Source organism: Bufo gargarizans, chromosome 9 (genome assembly GCF_014858855.1).
Source record: "Bufo gargarizans isolate SCDJY-AF-19 chromosome 9, ASM1485885v1, whole genome shotgun sequence".
Lineage (NCBI taxonomy): Eukaryota > Metazoa > Chordata > Amphibia > Anura > Bufonidae > Bufo > Bufo gargarizans.
The window spans coordinates 181,210,065-181,228,449 of record NC_058088.1 but is presented as its reverse complement, the minus strand read 5'-3'; the positions used below and the strand labels follow the sequence as shown (position 1 = coordinate 181,228,449).

The 18,385-nt window shown below is 45.3% G+C and overlaps 1 protein-coding gene across 2 annotated transcripts in view; it reads right to left on the bottom strand.

Moving 5' to 3' along the window:
• Positions 1 to 18,385, bottom strand: part of QSOX2 (quiescin sulfhydryl oxidase 2) — a 47,663-nt gene that overhangs the window by 16,579 nt on the left and 12,699 nt on the right. The window contains exons 4-10 of one of the 2 annotated variants that reach the window (XM_044305654.1): positions 18,005 to 18,113; positions 17,835 to 17,839; positions 17,337 to 17,422; positions 15,884 to 16,029; positions 11,124 to 11,267; positions 10,659 to 10,788; positions 977 to 1,099 (exon numbers count right to left, since the gene is read on the bottom strand). In XM_044305654.1, the coding sequence (XP_044161589.1) occupies positions 977 to 1,099; positions 10,659 to 10,788; positions 11,124 to 11,267; positions 15,884 to 16,029; positions 17,337 to 17,422; positions 17,835 to 17,839; positions 18,005 to 18,113 (743 nt within the window). Of the gene's footprint in view, positions 1 to 976; positions 1,100 to 10,658; positions 10,789 to 11,123; positions 11,268 to 15,883; positions 16,030 to 17,336; positions 17,429 to 17,834; positions 17,840 to 18,004; positions 18,114 to 18,385 lie in introns of both variants that reach the window. The other variant, XM_044305653.1, reaches the window with a different exon arrangement.

Genomic DNA, 18,385 nt, shown 5'->3' with positions numbered 1-18,385 from the left:
CCCTTACTAATGCATTGTGATGCTCCATATTGCCTCCTTTGCCGGCTGGATTCATTTTTCCAGAGCAACCAATCAGATCGAGCCTTTAATTTTCCAAAGGCACGTTGAAAAATGAAGGGTGGAATCTGATTGGTTTCTATGGGCAACTAAGCCCGTTTTCCTTAGCACCAGTTTTGATAAACCCCCTCCTTATATGCACTTGAGGGCTTCAGTGCACTGAGGGGTGTGGCCTCGTCTTTCCAGTGCTGGCCACGCCCCTCAGTGCACTGCAGCCCTCAAGTGCATAAAGACTAAGGAGGAAATGTATCAAAACCAGTGCTACGGAAAACGGGCTTAGTTTCCCATAGCAACCAATCAGATTCCACCTTTCAGTGCCTTTGGAAAATTGAAGGACCAATCTGATTGGTTGCTATGGGCAACTAAGCCAGTTTTCTCTTACGCCGCTATATTTTTTTTTTCTTGTGAACGCAACAAGACAGGTATCTTCTTAGGGTACTTTCACACTTGCGGCAGGACGGATCCGGCAGGCTGGTCTCCCTGTCGGATCCGTCCTTCCGCTGTTTCGCCGAGCTGGCGCTTATAGTTAATGGGGACGGGGGCTGAGCTCAGGCGCAGCACGGCGGTGCACGCCGAAAGCCGCCGGACTAAAAAGTCGGACATGCAGGACTTTTTAGTCTGGCGGCTTTCGCCGTGCTGCGCCGGAGCTCAGCCCCCGTCCCCATTATAGTCAATGGGGACGGCGCGGCGGTCCAGCGGCTCGGCGAAACAGCGGAAGGACAGATCCGACAGGGAGACCAGCCTGCCGGATCCGTCCTGCTGCAAGTGTGAAAGAGCCCTAAATCAGCCGGATCAACCCTACCATGCAGCATGCCTGCTTTACCAGGGCTGATCCTGCTGACAGTTGCGCTTGAAAGAGCGTCCCACCTTCCTATTTTATGGAATGACCCATTATGAGTAAATCTTCTCGTAAACACACCCGCATTTTGTTGTTGACCAGGTCCAAGATAGCATCATAAGGGATCTTGTCCAGCGGCATACTGACGAGCCACTCCTGCAGCGTTTCCAGAAGTTTTACCACATGGGGGCGCCCCGGGAACAACTGGAAGGAAGAGCGAACAGTCGATAAAAAGACAATCGAGAAAACAGAACGTTACAGTAAAGTGAAGGTTTCTGGTTATTAAAGGGCTTGTACATGTTAGATCAGCATCTTCTTGTACGTCCCCAGCGGATTTTTTGGCTGGTAAACCCCCGGCCCCCTAAATAATACAAGGCCTCAGGGGAACTGTAAGTTGTCACCCTGGTTCTGTCACCCATGGACTATTACTGGGTCTTTAACAGATGGAAAGGGTTGGGGGGCAGTGAAAGGCACCCACTTTATGCTAATCAGTGCATCCGTGTGATCAGCGTGCTAACGGCGAGTCTCAAAAACGGATGTGCAGGTCGACAACATCTGAAAGCAACATATGAAGTGACAACTCTATGCTGTGGAATTGTTAATTAAAGGATATGGACACCTTTGGGGCAATTTTTTTAAATGATTGCACTTAATTTTTTTTTTATGGTTTTTACTAAAAATTTTTAGCCTTTTTTTACATACATGGGTTAAAAATCAGTCTGTTTCAGTCCCGTCAGCTGAAGGCTCAGATGAAGTCTTATCTCTTGACCTCACAAACATTCTTATCAAACGGCTAAGAATATGGCTTAAAAGAAGGTTTATGAGGTCAGGAGATCAGAGATACGACTTCACTTGAGCCGTCAGCTGACAGGATTGAGAAGCGATACTTTGCAAACAGATTGATATTTAAAGGGCCCTTAACAAAAGGCCGAGAATCCGCCAAATAATCACTAAAGAGCGTACATAGGGACGCTAGTTAGCGATTATTTGGTGATGTAAAGTTATAATAGACACAAAAAAAAAAATCATTGCTTGCCGGCGGCAGACCGTGCTGTCTAATCACGCTCTGCTGCTGGCAAACAACGAATCAGTATGGGGACGAGCGACAGCATTAGGGATCACTCCTCCCCATACCGTGGAGGAGATCGCTGCATGTAAATGCAGGGCTCTCCTCCCCTGACGAGCAGCGGAATGACGGGAAGGAGTGTGTAAAGGGACCTTAACCCCACTATCTCAGAAATGGCTGAACATTTTTAATAAAAAATAATTGAAAAAGCAATTTTTAGCATAAAAAAAAAAAAAGAAATTGCCCCACAGGTGTCCATAGCCTTTAGGCAATCCCCTAAAAAAAATAAAAAAAAATAATAATAATAATAAAAAAAAAATAATCTAAAAACTTTCTTCCAGAAACAGCCCCTCTGTTCTCCATGTGCCATGCTGTCGGGTATTTTAACCAGACTCAGCCTCTGGATAAGGGTGGCACTACTTCTAGAAGACAGCAGCCATGTTTTTTTTTTCCCACAACCCCGTAAACCTGAAGCTCCGATCCCGGCTTGCCGTGTACACGGCCGGGGAAAAATGTTGATCGACTAAATGAGGATACTGAGTCTTTTCTGCTAGAAGCATTAGAGAGTGATGGCACGGCAGGAGCGCAGATAATGTGACAGGCAGATTAACACTACACTTCTTCATGGAATCAGGACAGGCACAGATTTCAGACCTCGCCGCCCCCATTGGGCGAGTTACCGGCAGGAGGGGCACGCTCAGCCAGGCATGCAGACACCGCTCTACCCTCCTGGCAACAGACGTAACTGGAGCCTATCCACAGGGCACCGCCGCCTGACACACACACTGATTTGAGTTACACAGGCATGATTACATAAGGCAATCGCTTCAATGGCAATTCCTTAATGTACTATTGCAGATGTTAACTTCCAGTCTGGGGCTTCCAATGGCTCAGCAACAGTGCACCACGGAGCCATTTAAAGGGGTTGCACTGGGTATGAAATTATCAATACTTTTTTACTCCGTACCAGGATTGGCATTTTTCCATACTCAGCTGTGGGCCGTATACTGCCCTCATTTGCCACAGGAAGCATGCCACGTTCTGCAGTGCTGCTCTTGCCATCCAAAACACCGGGATAGGTAATGCATGTCCATTGTGGGCACATCCCTTTAAAAGGGCTTGTCCAAAATCACAAAAGACAACCTTTTTTTTTTTTTTTTTTGTTTTTTTTTTATAACAAAAACAAGCGCCACCCTTGTTTTTGGGCCATGTCTGGTACTGCAGCTCAGAAATCACTAATCATTTTACCATACAGCCACTGCAGCAAGACATAAAAAAAGAAAAAAAAAAGCCCTGCTTTTAGTATAAATTACACTATATACAGGCACAGGTTAGGGGTTTACCAAAAGATACCCTCCCCCGGATAATCTCACCTAGCTTTATTTATAAAGTACAAGATCTCATGTGGCAGCTGAAATGGACGATGACAATTTTCTTAATGGAGGACACCACTGGATCTCTGCGCCGCCCGTGTTACGTTTCATGGCTGTTTGATCTGACTCTAAAGCTCACATCCGTAATACATAAATGATATAATTCCTGCGCAGATAACGCGCTCACACCGGGGTATGTAACCCGATACAGCGACACATACACGTTATTACGGGAGTAATCCACCCCAGCCTTTCAAATATACTGGGGAAGAAGGGAGGATTTCATCAACTTCACCAGTAAAGCCAAGATACTGGGGCTTATGTGTAAAAAGGAAAGTAATTACATGTGGCAGCCAATCAGAATGCAATAGTAAATAGAATATCTGAAGCATTATACAAGATACGATGGCTGCTTTCTTCCAAAAACAGCGCCACCGCTGGCCACAGGTTGTGCATGGCATTGCAGCTCAGTCCTGGTCATTTTAGTAGAACTAGGCTGCAGACTCAACCTGTGGACAGGTGCGGCGCAGTTTGTGCAAGAAAGCAGCCATGTCCTGTACGAGCGCTTTAACCCCTTCAAGACCAAGCTAGTTTTTACCTTCAGGGCCAGGCCATTTTTCACCTTCAGGACCAGGCCATTTTTCGCAAATCTGACATGTGTCACTTTATGTGGTAATAACGTTAACACACTTTTACTTATCCAGGCCATTCTGAGATTGTTTTCTCGTCACATATTGTACTTTATGACAGTGGTAAAATTAAGCCAAAAAAGTTCATTTTTACTTATAAAAAAAAGTACCAAATTTACCCAAAATTTTGAAAAATTAGCAAATTTCGAAAATTTCAATTTCTCTACTTTTATAATAGACAGTAATACCTCCAAAAATATTTATTACTTTACATTCTCCATATGTCTACTTCATGTCTGGATCATTTTGTGAATGCCATTATATTTTTTGGGGACGTTAGAAGGCTTAGAAGTTTAGAAGCAGGGCTGTGGAGTCGGAGTCGGAGTCGAGGAGTCGGAGTCGGAGTCGAGGAGTCGGAGTCAATTTTGGGTACCTGGAGTCGGAGTCGGAGTCGGCAAAAAATGAACCGACTCCGACTCCTACTAAATTTAAATTGGAATAAAAAAATTAAAAAGCAAGTTTAAATGTCCGAATCCATAAACAGTTATAATTAATGACTTCTCTACTGTAAGAATAAGGCTACTTTCACACTAGCGTTCGCCGGTCCGCTCGTGAGCTCCGTTTGAAGGAGCTCACGAGCGGACCCGAACGCCTCCGTCCAGCCCTGATGCAGTCTGAATGGAGCGGATCCGCTCAGACTGCATCAGTCTGGCGGCGTTCAGCCTCCGCTCCGCTCGCCTCCGCACGGACAGGCGGACAGCTGAACGCTGCTTGCAGCGTTCAGCTGTCCGCCTGGCCGTGCGGAGGTGAGCGGATCCGTTCAGACTTACAATGTAAGTCAATGGGAACGGATCCGCTTGAAGATGTCACCATATGGCTCAATCTTCAAGCGGATCCGTCCCCCATTGACTTTACATTGAAAGTCTGAACGGATCCACTCAGGCTGCTTTCACACTTAGAATTTTTTCTAAGTTATTAATGCAGACGGATCCGTACTGAACGGAGCCTCCGTCTGCATTAATATGATCGGATCCGTTCAGAACGGATCCGATCGAACGCTAGTGTGAAAGTAGCCTAAAGGCCAATGCATGCAGTGCCTCACGTAACCGCAAAACAAACGCGTTCAGTGATGTGAAGAAGCTTTTCATATGCTTCACTATATGGTACGCAATGCACAATTAGGAGTGGCAATACATATACTTTCCATTGTGTTGTGTTCTGATGTTACAGGGAACACAATGCCCATGGTTTACCTCGCCTCTCACTGATAAGGGATTAAGTAAATATGTGTTTTGCAGGACTAGAGACACTTGTATAAGTGAAGGGAATGGAGGGTCAATAGTTCAAGACTGAAGCTGTAAACCATGGATGTCAAACTCATGGCCCTCCAGATGTTGCAAAACTACAACTCCCATCATTCCCTGATAGCTGTAGTATGCCCAGGCATGATGGGAGTTGTAGTTTTGCAACAGCTGGAGGGCCACGAGTTTGACATCCCTGCTGTAAACCATTGGAAAAACTGCTGTCATTCAGCTAAGGCTATAAAACGTGTAAACTCAGAATGTTATCTTAAACTTTAAACATGACTATGGGATTCTTCTAGGGAAATCATGTTTTAAAATAAATGTCCCTTCTTGGATCCTCCCACTGCCCTGTCTTCAGCAGAAGATCAGCACACAAAGGAGAAGGCAGCAGCTTCTGCCCAACTACCTCTCTGTGCTAGAAGAGCTTAGAAGAACTTCTTTCTTTCCTTCAAGGAATGTATAAAATACATTCGCATATTAAATACAGAGGAGTCGGAGTCGGGGAGTCGGAGTCGGAAGTACAAAAAACTGAGGAGTCGGAGTCGGAGCATTTATCTACCGACTCCACAGCCCTGTTTAGAAGCAAATCTTGAAAGTTTTCAGAAAATTTCCAAAACCCACTTTTTCAGGACCAGTTTAGAAATCATCCAAAAATGACCCCATTTTAGAAACTACACCCCTCAAGGTATTCAAAACTGATTTCACAAACTTTGTTAACCCTTTAGGTGTTACACAAGAATTAAAGAAAAATGGAGATGGAATTTCAGAATTTAACTTTTTGGGCAGATTTTCCATTTTAAATCATTTTTTTCCAGTAACAAAGCAAGGGTAAACAGCCAAACAAAACTCAATATTTATTACCCTGATTCTGTAGATTACAGAAACACCCCATTTGTGATCGTAAAATGCTGTATGGGCACACGGCAGGTCGCAGAAGGAAAGGAGCGCCATATGGTTTTTGGAGGGCAATGTCACATTTAGGGCTGCAACGATTAATCGATGTAATCGATTATAATCGATAACTGCATTCGTTGTCGACGAATCCAGTCATCGAATAATCGCCGATTCGTTGCTATGCGGGCGGGCGGTCACTGCATCTTTATTTTACCTTTTACAATGACGCTCCGGTAACAACTAACAGGCAGAGCGGACGCGGCGTAACGTCACTTACTCATGTGACGCACCTGCTCCGCCTCCTTCATTCATTAAGTGGGCGGAGCAGGTGCGTCACGTGAGTAAGTGACGTTACGCCGCGTCCGCTCTGCCTGTTAGTTGTTACCGGAGCGTCATTGTAAAAGGTAAAATAAAAATGCAGTGATTAGTCCGACTAAGCAGCGGGGCCGGGGCTGTTATGGGGAGAGGGAGGATCTGTCTATGGCACTGCTATGAGGAGGGAGGTCTGTGTATGGCACTGCTATGGGGAGGGGGGTCTGTGTATGGCACTGCTATGGGGAAAGGGATCTGTGCACTGTTATGGGGAAAGGGATCTGTGCACTGTTATGCCCATAACAGTGCACATATCCCCCTCTCCATAACAGTGCACAGATCCCCCTCCCCATAGCAGTGCCACCCACAGATCCCCCTCTCCATAACTGCGCCACCCACAGATCCCCCTCTCCATAACTGCGCCACCCACAGATCCCCCTCTCCATAACTGCGCCACCCACAGATCCCCCTCTCCATAACGGCGCCACCCACAGATCCCCCTCTCCATAACGGCGCCACCCACAGATCCCCCTCTCCATAACGGCGCCACCCACAGATCCCCCTCTCCATAACGGCGCCACCCACAGATCCCCCTCTCCATAACGGCGCCACCCACAGATCCCCCTCTCCATAACGGCGCCACCCACAGATCCCCCTCTCCATAACGGCGCCACCCACAGATCCCCCTCTCCATAACGGCGCCACCCACAGATCCCCCTCTCCATAACGGCGCCACCCACAGATCCCCCTCTCCATAACGGCGCCACCCACAGATCCCCCTCTCCATAACGGCGCCACCCACAGATCCCCCTCTCCATAACGGCGCCACCCACAGATCCCCCTCTCCATAACGGCGCCACCCACCGATCCCCCTTTCCATAACGGCGCCACCCACAGATCCCCCTCTCCATAACGGCGCCACCCACAGATCCCCCTCTCCATAACGGCGCCACCCACAGATCCCCCTCTCCATAACAGCGCCACCCACAGATCCCCCTCTCCATAACAGCGCCATCCACAGATCCCACCCTCCATAACAGCGCCACCCACAGATCCCCCTCTCCATAACAGCGCCATCCACAGATCCCACCCTCCATAACAGTGCCATCCACAGATCCTCCCCATAACAGTGCCATCCACAGATCCTCCCCATAATAGTGTCGTCCACAATTTGTTTTAATATGGCCTTTGAACATAATTTTTCAAGTAAGATCATATAAACCTCTTTGTTTTGTAATTTTGTCGTTTTTCCCGATTAATCGATTAATCGTAGAAATTAATCGGCAACTAATCGATTATTCAAATAATCGTTAGCTGCAGCCCTAGTCACATTTGAAGACCGCTGAATGCACCCCTAGAGTATAAACTCCCAAAAATGACCCCATTTTGGAAACTACGGGATAAGGTGGCAGTTTTGTTGGTACTATTTTAGGGTACATGTGATTTTTGGTTGCTCTATATTACACTTTGTGTGAGGCAAGGTAACAAAAAATAGCTGTTTTGGCACCATTTTTATTTTTTGTTATTTACAATGTTCATCTGACAGATTAGATCATGTGGTATTTATATAGAGCAGGTTGTTACGGACACGACAATACCAGTTATGACTATTTTGTTTGGTTGTTTGTTTCAGTTTTACATAATAAAGACTTTTTGAAAAAAAAAAGATTTTTTAGTGTCTCCATATTCTGAAAGCCATAGTTTATTTTTTATTTTTGGGCAACTGTCTTATGTGGGGTCTCATTTTTTGTGGGATGAGATGATGGTTTTATTGGTACAATTTTGAAGTGTGTATGACTTTTTGATTGCTTGGTATTAGACTTTTTGTGATTTTTTATTTTTTTTTTACGCTGTTCACCTGAAGGGTTAGATCATGTGATATGGTTATACAGCAGGTGACTACGGACGTGGCAATACCTAATATGTATACTTTTTTTTTATTTATTAAAGTTTTACACAATAACAGCATTTTTGAAACAAAGAAAATCATGTTTTAGTTTCTCCATGTTCTGAGAGCCACAGTTTTTATATTTTTTGGGCGATTGTCTTAGGTAGGGTCTCATTTTTTGCGGGATGATATGACGGTTTGATTGGTATGATTTTGGGGTGCATGTGACTATTTGATCGCTTGTTATTACACTGTTTGTGGTGTAAGGTGACAAAAAATGTTTTTTTACACACATATATATATACATAGAGAGAATGAAAGAATTCCGCAGCACATCCCATATATATATATATTTTTTTTTTTACAGTGTTCACCTGAGGGGTTAACTCATGTGATATTTTTATAGAGCAGGTCGTTATGGACGTGGCAATACCTAATATGTCTACTTTTGTTCATTTATTAAAGTTTTATACACTAATATTTTTGAAACAAAAAAATAATAAAAAAATCATGTTTTAGTGTCTTCATAGTCTGAGAGCCATAGTATTTGAATTTTTTGGGTGATTGTTTTAGGTAGGGGCTCATTTTTTGCGGGATGAGGTGATGGTCAGATTAATACTATTTGGTGGGGAAACGCCTTTTTGATCGTTTGGTGTTGCACTTTTAGTGATGTAAGGTGACAGAAAAACTTTTTTTTTAGCAGTTTTTATTTTACTTTTTTGACAGTGTTCACCTGAGGGGTTAGGTCATGTGATATATTTATAGAGCCGGTCTATACGAACGCGGCGATACGTAATATGTCTACTTTTCTTTTTTTCCCTATTTAAAAAAATAATTTTTTACTTTATATTTGGAAAAAATACTTATTTTTACTTGAAACTTGAATTTTTTATTATAATGCGTTTGTTTGCATTCTGTTTTTTGCAGAACGGAACAGCTGGCTCCTGATAGAACAGTACTATCCTTGTCCGTTATGCGGACAATAATAGGACATGTTCTATCTTTTAACGGAACGGAGAAACGTAAATACGGAAACGGAAGTCATAAGGAGTATCTTCCCTTTTTTTTGCGGACCCATTGAAATTAATGGTTTCGTATACGGAACGCCAAAAAAACAGAACCTAAACGGGAAAAAACAAACAAACACAAAAAACTTTCTTGTGCAAGAGGCCTAACAGCCGGGCCCGTGTTGCGGATCGGGCAGGTGCAGCTCCTGAACTCGCCCGATACCATCACGTACATGCACATGAGGATGCGGCAAGGAGCCACATTCGCTCACGTACATGTATGTGATAATGAGGAAAGGAGTTAAAGGGGTTATCCAGGATTCACTTTTTTTTTTTTAATAACCCCCTGCTTTGCCGACCTATGTCTTGGGGACACGTCACTGCTGAGGCCAGTCATTGACTGCAGCAGTGCACATGACACCATCCGTGCTGGAAGTCTAAATGCAGGGAACACAGCCCGGGATTCACCAGTTAGGTGGGGAGGGGGTGGTATTTAAAGGGTCACTGAATTTCTCTAAAAACTTTTTATATGTCAAAGTGACAGATCAAAACTCTTGATTTGTGGGGGGGGGTCGGTGTGCTGAGGCCCCAATGATTGTCAGAAGTGTTCACATATCGTGCTCTCTCTCTCCTCGCTACAGGAGATGAAATCGAGACGGGCCCATGGACTTCCTATTGAGCCCGTCTCCTGCAATGAGGAGAGAGAGATTGGTGGAGGTTTCAGGGCTCAGACCCTCACTGATCAAAACCTTTGATATGTCGCTACGATATATTTTCTGAAACATGAGTGACATTAAAAAAAAAAAAAAACTGATGGAAAAACATCTGAACAAACATCATTGCTTCAACAAACTGCATTTTTTTTTTAAAACAAAATAACAAGACACAAAAATCGCCTTAAAAAAAAATAAAAATGCTTGTCTGCCCCAATTTTTGAAGAAAAACCCCCCCCCACCAAAAATGCAACTAAAACACAAAAGTGCTAAAAAACAAACAAAAAAAACAAACCTGCATGAATTCACCAGTTTTCTGTGCAAAAAAATGCCTCTAAAAAGCATACCATTCATTTCAATCAGAGGCAGAATTGGCTTTTTTTCAGCAGAATGCTCTATCTTGGAGCGAAATCCACGCACATTCTCCCATTAAAATCAATGGAAAGCTGAAAAAAATTGCCAAAAAGCAAAACTTTGAGCGGATCGCTGGCATTCGAAGTGAAATAGCGCCCTAAAAAAATGAATATAGTGCATTTCACTAGTTGCGGACTGCCCGGGCACAGCAATGCCAACTGACCTTATACAGCAGGGTGACAAAATCCTTGAAGGTTTTCAGCTTTTCTCCTTCCAGCGTCTGGTGAGTGGCAAGTTCCACCCGGAGCAGGTAATGTAAGGAGGACTCCAGGTCGGCTGCATACAACTTGGACCTTTATTAAAACAAAAAAAACAACAACAAAAAAAAAAACACAAATCACAATATATTTGGGTTGGAGAAGCAAGGACTGCAGAAAATACTAATAGAGAAGCAGATTACATTGGGAGATAAAAAGATGGCCTTAAAAAAAAAAAAAAAAGCGCCACTCTTGGCCAAAGGCTTTGCCTGGTACTGCAGCTCAAGCGACCGGGGTTAATCCGCAATACCAGACACAGCTGATTGGCCGACGGTTTATCAATTCTTGAGCAAATATTCATATTTTATGTATTGGGATTATCATGGCGGACGAAAGCCAGCGCCAGTCTGGTGACCGCAGATTGGCCTTACTTATCGTAGTCCTTCCATGCCACGTCTTCCTCTTTGTCCTCGCTGGGGAGCCTCTCGGGTAGCGCTGAGTGAGCCCCGGCTTTCTTCCTTACCCCTGGCAAGGACTTCAAATGAGAGGAGACCACAGAGCGCAGGGGCTTCACACTGCAGAGGGGGGAAAAAAAAAACACCATGAAGCGGACATGGCCAGGTAACGAGTTATGGGGCCCCAGAATTTGGATGCACATATTGTTTTCCATATTTAACTGTTTCAGGTGCTTTCTGCTCTTCATGCGAGTAAGTGGGTGTGGCTTAGCAGAAATGGGTGTGGTTTAACAAAAGGGGTGCGCAAAATAGTGCCACAAAGTAAACCAACCAAAAGGCGGTGAAAGCGTCTAAATATGCATCAGATTTATCATTTATCAAAAGGTATAAAGGAAAACTGGCTTTGTTGCCCCTAGCAACCAATCAGATTCCACCTTTCATTTTCCAAAGGGGCTCTGAAAAATGAAGTCAAATCCCTTTTGTTAAACCACACCCACTTCTGCTAAGCCACACCCACTTACTCACGTGAAGAGTTTCCACTGTTGACATATTAGAAAGGATTAGTAAGTCTGCATCATTGGGCCTGATTCATCAGCCCTGAGAACAGGCCTCGTTACCCATAGCAACCAATCAGAGCTCAGCTTTCATTTCTCTAACTGCTGTGGGAAAATGAAAGCTGCGCTCTGATTGGTTGCTATAGGTAACAAGGCCTGTTCTTTCTATTACACAGTTTTAATGAATGAGGCCTCATGTCCCAGACTAAATTCAGATTAAAGGGGGGTTTCCAGAACTTTAATAGTGACCCCCATTAATATGTGGTCAAGCAGAGGGCCCGGACAAGTGTATGGGGGCCCTAACTTTACCGTGACATGCCTTACGTACTGATGCATATGGAGATATATTTTTTTTTGCAGCCATTGTGGCCTGCTCCATTTGTCCGTCAGTTATTCTCCACTAGAAGCTTTGTAATACGATGTCTGATGGAAAACGCTTATGGTTAAAAACAAACTCCACCCCCTTCCTGGGACTGTTAGCAACCATGCAGAATCAGAGAGAAAAACCTTCTGCGTGAAATAAGGCCCTAGTCACACGTACGCAATTTCGTTCCGCATTTTTTGCGGAACGAAATTGCGGACTCATTAATTTCTATGGGCCGCACAAGAGCGTTGTGCGGTCAGCAAAATGCGGAACGCACATTGCCGGTGTCTGTGTTTTGCGGATCCGCAAAACACGCTACGGACGTGTGAATGGACCCTAAGAGGCAGATCCGGGTCCTCTAGACTGGTATATGAGCCGCCGAGATTGTACACAGCCTCAATAGGATGATGTGAATGCACTCACTTTATACACATGGAACTTATATGCAGTTTTTATGCTTTTTAGTAGGTACATTCACACACGGCACAATAGCGGTGCAGCAGAAAGCCATTAGAGCATCGCAGATTATTGATTTCTAAAAAAAAATTCTTTTCCCCTCACTATAATTTGGGGGGGGGGGGGGGGTCCTGTATAGATGGGGCGCACTGTATATAGTAGGGTATCGTCAGGGGCGTAGCTATAAGGGGCCCAAAGATCCTTGTGCCACGCCACATAAGAAGACCCTGGTATTATAGAAAGTGTATGCAAGTTACACCTCTGGCTGGACAGAAGGGGTTAAGAATTTGGTATGGGGAGGGGGGTGCAGTTTCAATTTTTGCCTCATGCAGCACAAAGGTTTGATGGAAGGGGGGCCCAAGCTGAACTCTTGCACCAGGGCCCATGAGCCATTAGCTACGCCCCTGGGTATCGTGTATATAGAAGGATGTCCTGTATATATGGGGTGCACTGTATAAAGAGGGTACACTCTTGCACTGTACATAGTGGGGTGTCTTGTACAGAGGAGATATCCTGTACACAGGAGGTGTCCTGTATATAGAGGGATGCACTGTATAGAGCAGTGATGGCTAACTTCCAGCACTCCAGCTGTGGTGAAACTACTACTCCCAGCATGCTCCATTCATTTCTATAGAGTCCTGAGAACAGCCAAGCAAGTGAGCATCGTGAGAGTCGTAGTTTTACCACAGCTGGAGTGCCGGAGGTTAGCCATCAGGGTCCTGTATATAGAGGAGGTTCACTGTATAGAGGGGGTGTCCTGTATATAGGGGGGTGTACTGTATTTCTCTCTCACCTCTTATAGGCGCAATAAGATGTTGTCTCCCGGGCACAGCGCAGTCTATGAGGTGTAGTAAGATGGCGCAGGCGGCCATGATGATGTAATGATGCAGAGCGTGTGATGTGCGGCCCTGCAGTGGGGTGTACGGTGTGTTACCCAAATGCTGGACTCCCGCAGTGATTTGCAGTGCAGCACATGCAGGGTATCTCCAGTCCCTGACTACACAGCCTGCGCTGATACAGCGCTCCAGGAGAGAGAAACCGTAGAGGATTTCCACAATTAATCAAATTAATTCAATAAATCGCCCAGCCCTAAGGATAATTCTATGCACAATCATCACTGCAAGTAAACACATGCGGTCTCTCCACACTGCAAAGCTACCTGCACGCGGCAGAGTAGTATATGCAGATTTCGCACGTGTTACTTGCAGATTTGCCCCAGATCCCGCCCGTTGCTATGCAAAATCTGCACAAACAACTGACATACCGCAGATTCTAAAATCCATATGGAAAATTTGTGCCCGTGTGCATGAGATTTTGAAAATCTCATCTACTTAGGCTACTTTCACACTTGCGTTTGGGGTTCCGCCTGTGAGATCTGTTTGAAGGCTCTCACAAGCGGCCCCAAACGGTTCAGTTCAGCCCCAATGCATTCTGAATGTATGCAGAGCCGTTCCGCCTCCATTCCGCTCTGGAGGCGGACGTTTTGGTGTCCGCCTGGCCGTGCGGAGCCAAACGGATCCGTCCTGACTTACAATGTAAGTCAATGAGGACGGATCCGTTTGACGTTGACACAATATGGTGCAATTGCAAACGGATCCGTCCCCCATTGACTTTCAATGTAAAGTCTGGACGGATCCGTCTGACTAACAATTAGACTTAGACTTTTTTTTCTTAAATAGAATGCAGACGGATCCGTTCTGAACGGATACCATCGTTTGCATTATAGGTGCTGATCTGTCTGTGCAGATACCAGACGGATCCGCACCTAACGCAAGTGTGAAAGTAGCCTTAGCTGGTCCTGTGTTATGCTGCAGAATTTTTTCCATTTAATAGGCACCACGTGCATGTAGCCAAACAGTACAGCTTTCTACCCCACCAAATATTACCGCCCCGTGTGCTCCACGAACAGCTGTGCTCTGCCTAAAGAATAAAACATGCCCACTGGGCAAAACAGCGTCACGTCTTTAACAGGACAAATAGATAGAAAGACTCAAATGTCCAGTCTGAATGATGGATTATAGTTTTACAATGGGAAGTAGGATCATAAAAAAAAAAATGCTTGCCTGTATATAAAAAAAAATATATATATTAAATAGTAAAAAAAAAAAAAAAAGTTTTAAGTATTTTATAATAATACAAAGAAAACAAAAAAGAAAACAAGTATAATAATACAAAAAATAAATAAATATTCTTTGGCTTTCACAGAATTTGGACTGGAGCTGTCGATGTGAGATCTGCTCTCAGCCCTGTATAAATATTCAATGGTTTCCTTAGTGAGTAAACGAGCCGCCTACACAGGACACAAAGGGTAAAATATGTATATCGCCCATCAAACTGATGAATGGTTCAGGGTCACCAGAGAGCGCCCAGGTCACAGGGCGAGTCTCGGTCCCAGACACGATTTACAAATTCCTATTTATCATGTCTGGTCAGTGGCTGCACCCAAAGGAGAATCGAATGGAGGAAACACTGTAATCACAGGACAATGCAAGGAAGCCATCAAACAGCACCTCGTGCCTCAGCTGCAGCATTTTCTGGGCTTCTATGTAGTCGACATCATGCTAAGCATGGAGACATGACAGTGCGGGGAGAGGAGTCTGTGTACGCAGAGAGTGACCGGGTGACTAACAGGCTCCGCTCCACCATAGCCGACTATGGTTGTCTCTCCTTAAAAGGGTTTTCCAAGACTTATATACTGATGACCTATCCACTGGATAGGACATCAATACCTGATCGGTGAGGGGTCCGACACCCGGGAACCCCGCTGATCAGATGTTTGAGCGTCACAGCCTTCTCCCTCCTCACCAAGCACAGCGCCGTATTTTGTATAGTGGCCAGTGTTTGGTATCACAGCTCAGCCCCATTCACTTCAATGTGACTGAGCTGCGCCTAGGCCATGTGACCGATGAATGTGACATCACATGGCCTAGGGAAAGCAGAGAGAAGGCCACAGCACTCACAGGAGCGCCGGAGCCTTCTCAAACAGCTGATCGTCGAGGGACCCGGGTGTCAGACCCCACCGATCAGATACTGATGACCTATCCAGTGGATATTTCATCAATATTCTACTCCCGGAAAACCCCTTTAACCTTCAGGGTTGTCTCATCAACACAACCCTGGTCCATGCACCCTATTAAAGCATACGGACATCATGGAGGAGGTCACGAGCCATAGCTATAGAGACCGTGAGGAACCCCTACAATGAAGAGAATGAATGCAGGAGCCATTTTGGATTGGGCCTGATCAATAGGTACAATGTCACTGTCACGTAACTGTACACTGAACTCGGAGAAGACGCGCAGGGGCCTCCATTTAAAGGGAGAAAAGCTCCTTGTATCTCTTACAGACACTTAGGTACTTACATGTTAATTAATCCATGTGAAGCGTTCGGGTAGATCAGGTAACAGGACAGAACTGAAACAACGCCGAGCTTCTCCAACATGGCCTTGTCTGAATTCAGCGCCCTCCGCACCGCAATGTTCTCAAACTGCATCAAGTCCAGGATCACCTACGGCAGGAGAACGTGGAGTTAAGTGATGATCAACCCTGAACCGTATGGCTTTTGTTGGCTATATTTAAAATATCTATTTCATATTAGGGTTAACTGCGCCCTTAGGCCTCTTTCACGCGACCGCAAAAAATACGGATGACATCTGTGTGCATTTCGTATTTTTCAGGACGGAACAGCTGGCCCGTAATAGAACAGTACTATGCTTTGTGGAACGGAAATACGGAAACGGAATGCACACGGAGTACCCTCTGTTTTTTTTGCGGACCCATTGAAATAAATGGTTCTGTATACGGTCCGCAAAAAAAAAAAAAAAAACAGAACCGACACGGAATGAAAAACCGCTCGTGTGCAAGAGGCCTTAAGCAGAGGGGCCTTGTGTTCCCTCTAAGGGGGAATTCACATGCGTCCGAAATTTCTGCAACTCTCTTATTCATCTGAATGGGGCTCAGAATAAGTAATCAATATCAGATCAGCGTGGGTCCAACAATCGGCACTCCCCCGCCGATCAGTTGTTTAAGGAGGCTGCAGCGCAGTTTACCAAGCACAGCGCCGCCTACTGGTATTGCAGCCCAGGCCCCTTGACTTGGCTCACCGGCCTCTTCAAACAGCGGGTCAGCAGGGGCGACCGGAGTCAGACCTCACCATTCTAATGAGGATAGGTCATCAATATTAAATACCTGGACAGCCCCTTTAAAGACACGTACCCCACCCAATATGAAACATATCCCAAAAAATAACTATACCGATCAGTGTATTAGGGGTACCTTTCAGGGCAACCAATAGTTAAGCAGCCCAAAATGAATGAAATGCAAGAAAGCTGCACATAACAGGCCTCTATAGCATCTAAACTAGAATTTCAAGCAACTTTGTAAATAATCTTGATTAAAAACGCCTTCCATATATACAGCTCACAGGCAGCCCTATGTGTCTCCATGGTTACAGACTACAAACAAACCCTGTGTAGTCTGATCCTGCAGTCATACTCAATGTCATCTGTCTGCTATTTCTTACTAACCTACAGACAGCAGAAGATGGGGCAGCTGGAAGGGGGTATGACTGCAAGTTCAGCCTTCAAGACATAGGTAGGACATTCAAGATTATTCGCAAAGTTGTTGCATTTTTTTTTTATAAGAGGTGCAAAAAACAAACAAAACTAAATTGGGAAAATCAATAAAATGCAGCAATCAAGAGACTACAACCACCATCATAGTAGAGGACGCTGATGTACGGCCAAGCAGGGAGCTAGAACTTTTGCAACTTTGGGCGAGGACAACGCATAATTAAATTGTCTGAGTGATGCCCACCTCACGTCCAACGTAGGAGGTCTCGCTCTCAAAGATGATGGCGGTGTAATGGGGCTCCTTCTGGGTAAGAAGAGAAGTGATGTCACCTGGAGCTGGAAAAAAAAACAAAAAGCAGAGGATTAAAGGGGCCCTAGACCTACAGCCCAGCAATGTTAGATGAGCCTCGTCACGTCACACAGTGCGGTATTAAAGGGGTTCTCCAGTCCTTTACAAGTGCAATCACTATCTGATCGGTGGAGATCCGACACCCCACACCCCTGCCGAGCAGCTGTTCTGTAGTGGTGTCCGATCAGCGGAGGTGCGGGGTGTCAGACCCCTGAAGATCAGATAGTGATCGCTTGTAAAGTGCACAACCTCATTAAAGGGTCACAGAAAGAGATGCTCCAAAAACATGGCTGCTTTCTTCCAGAGGCAGCACCACCACACTGTCTACGGGCTTGAGTCAACCCCAGTGAAATGAGTGAGCTGCAATACCCAACATAACCTGCAGACAGGGGCTGGCGCTGTTTATGGAAGACAAGCCCTATTGTCGTGCTACCCCTTCAAGAGACATACAGTATAGAGGTGATGGGGAGGGCAGGACCTTCTTCCTCACTGGGATAACTGGTCATGGCATCTCCTGACCACCTCCAACAAAGCATTGTAAGGAGTCCATTAAATCGGCTCACCTGATTGGCTGGAGGGACGGGCACTCCGGGGGTCTGTGCTCGGCAGGGAGGCTCTCCAGGTAATCAATGATGACATGTCGGACGGTCGGCACCTCTCTGTCAGCTTCCGCTGAAACACAAAGAACATTCAACCTGAGCGCAGAAAAACTAGGTTGTGATAGGTAAGGGTCCGACCTCCAGGTGGGGAATGAAGCAATGCTGCAAGGAGCGCTGCTCTGAAGGAAAAAAATAATAATAAAAGTGAAGAGAACACAGAGCTGAACCAGAGCGGCAGACCCTTTATTCTCAAGATCAATGGGGGATCCAGAGGTCGAACCTCCACAGTCCATAACGTCAGGGCATATCCTGGCGATAGGCTAATGTATTATGAGAGGAGAAGAC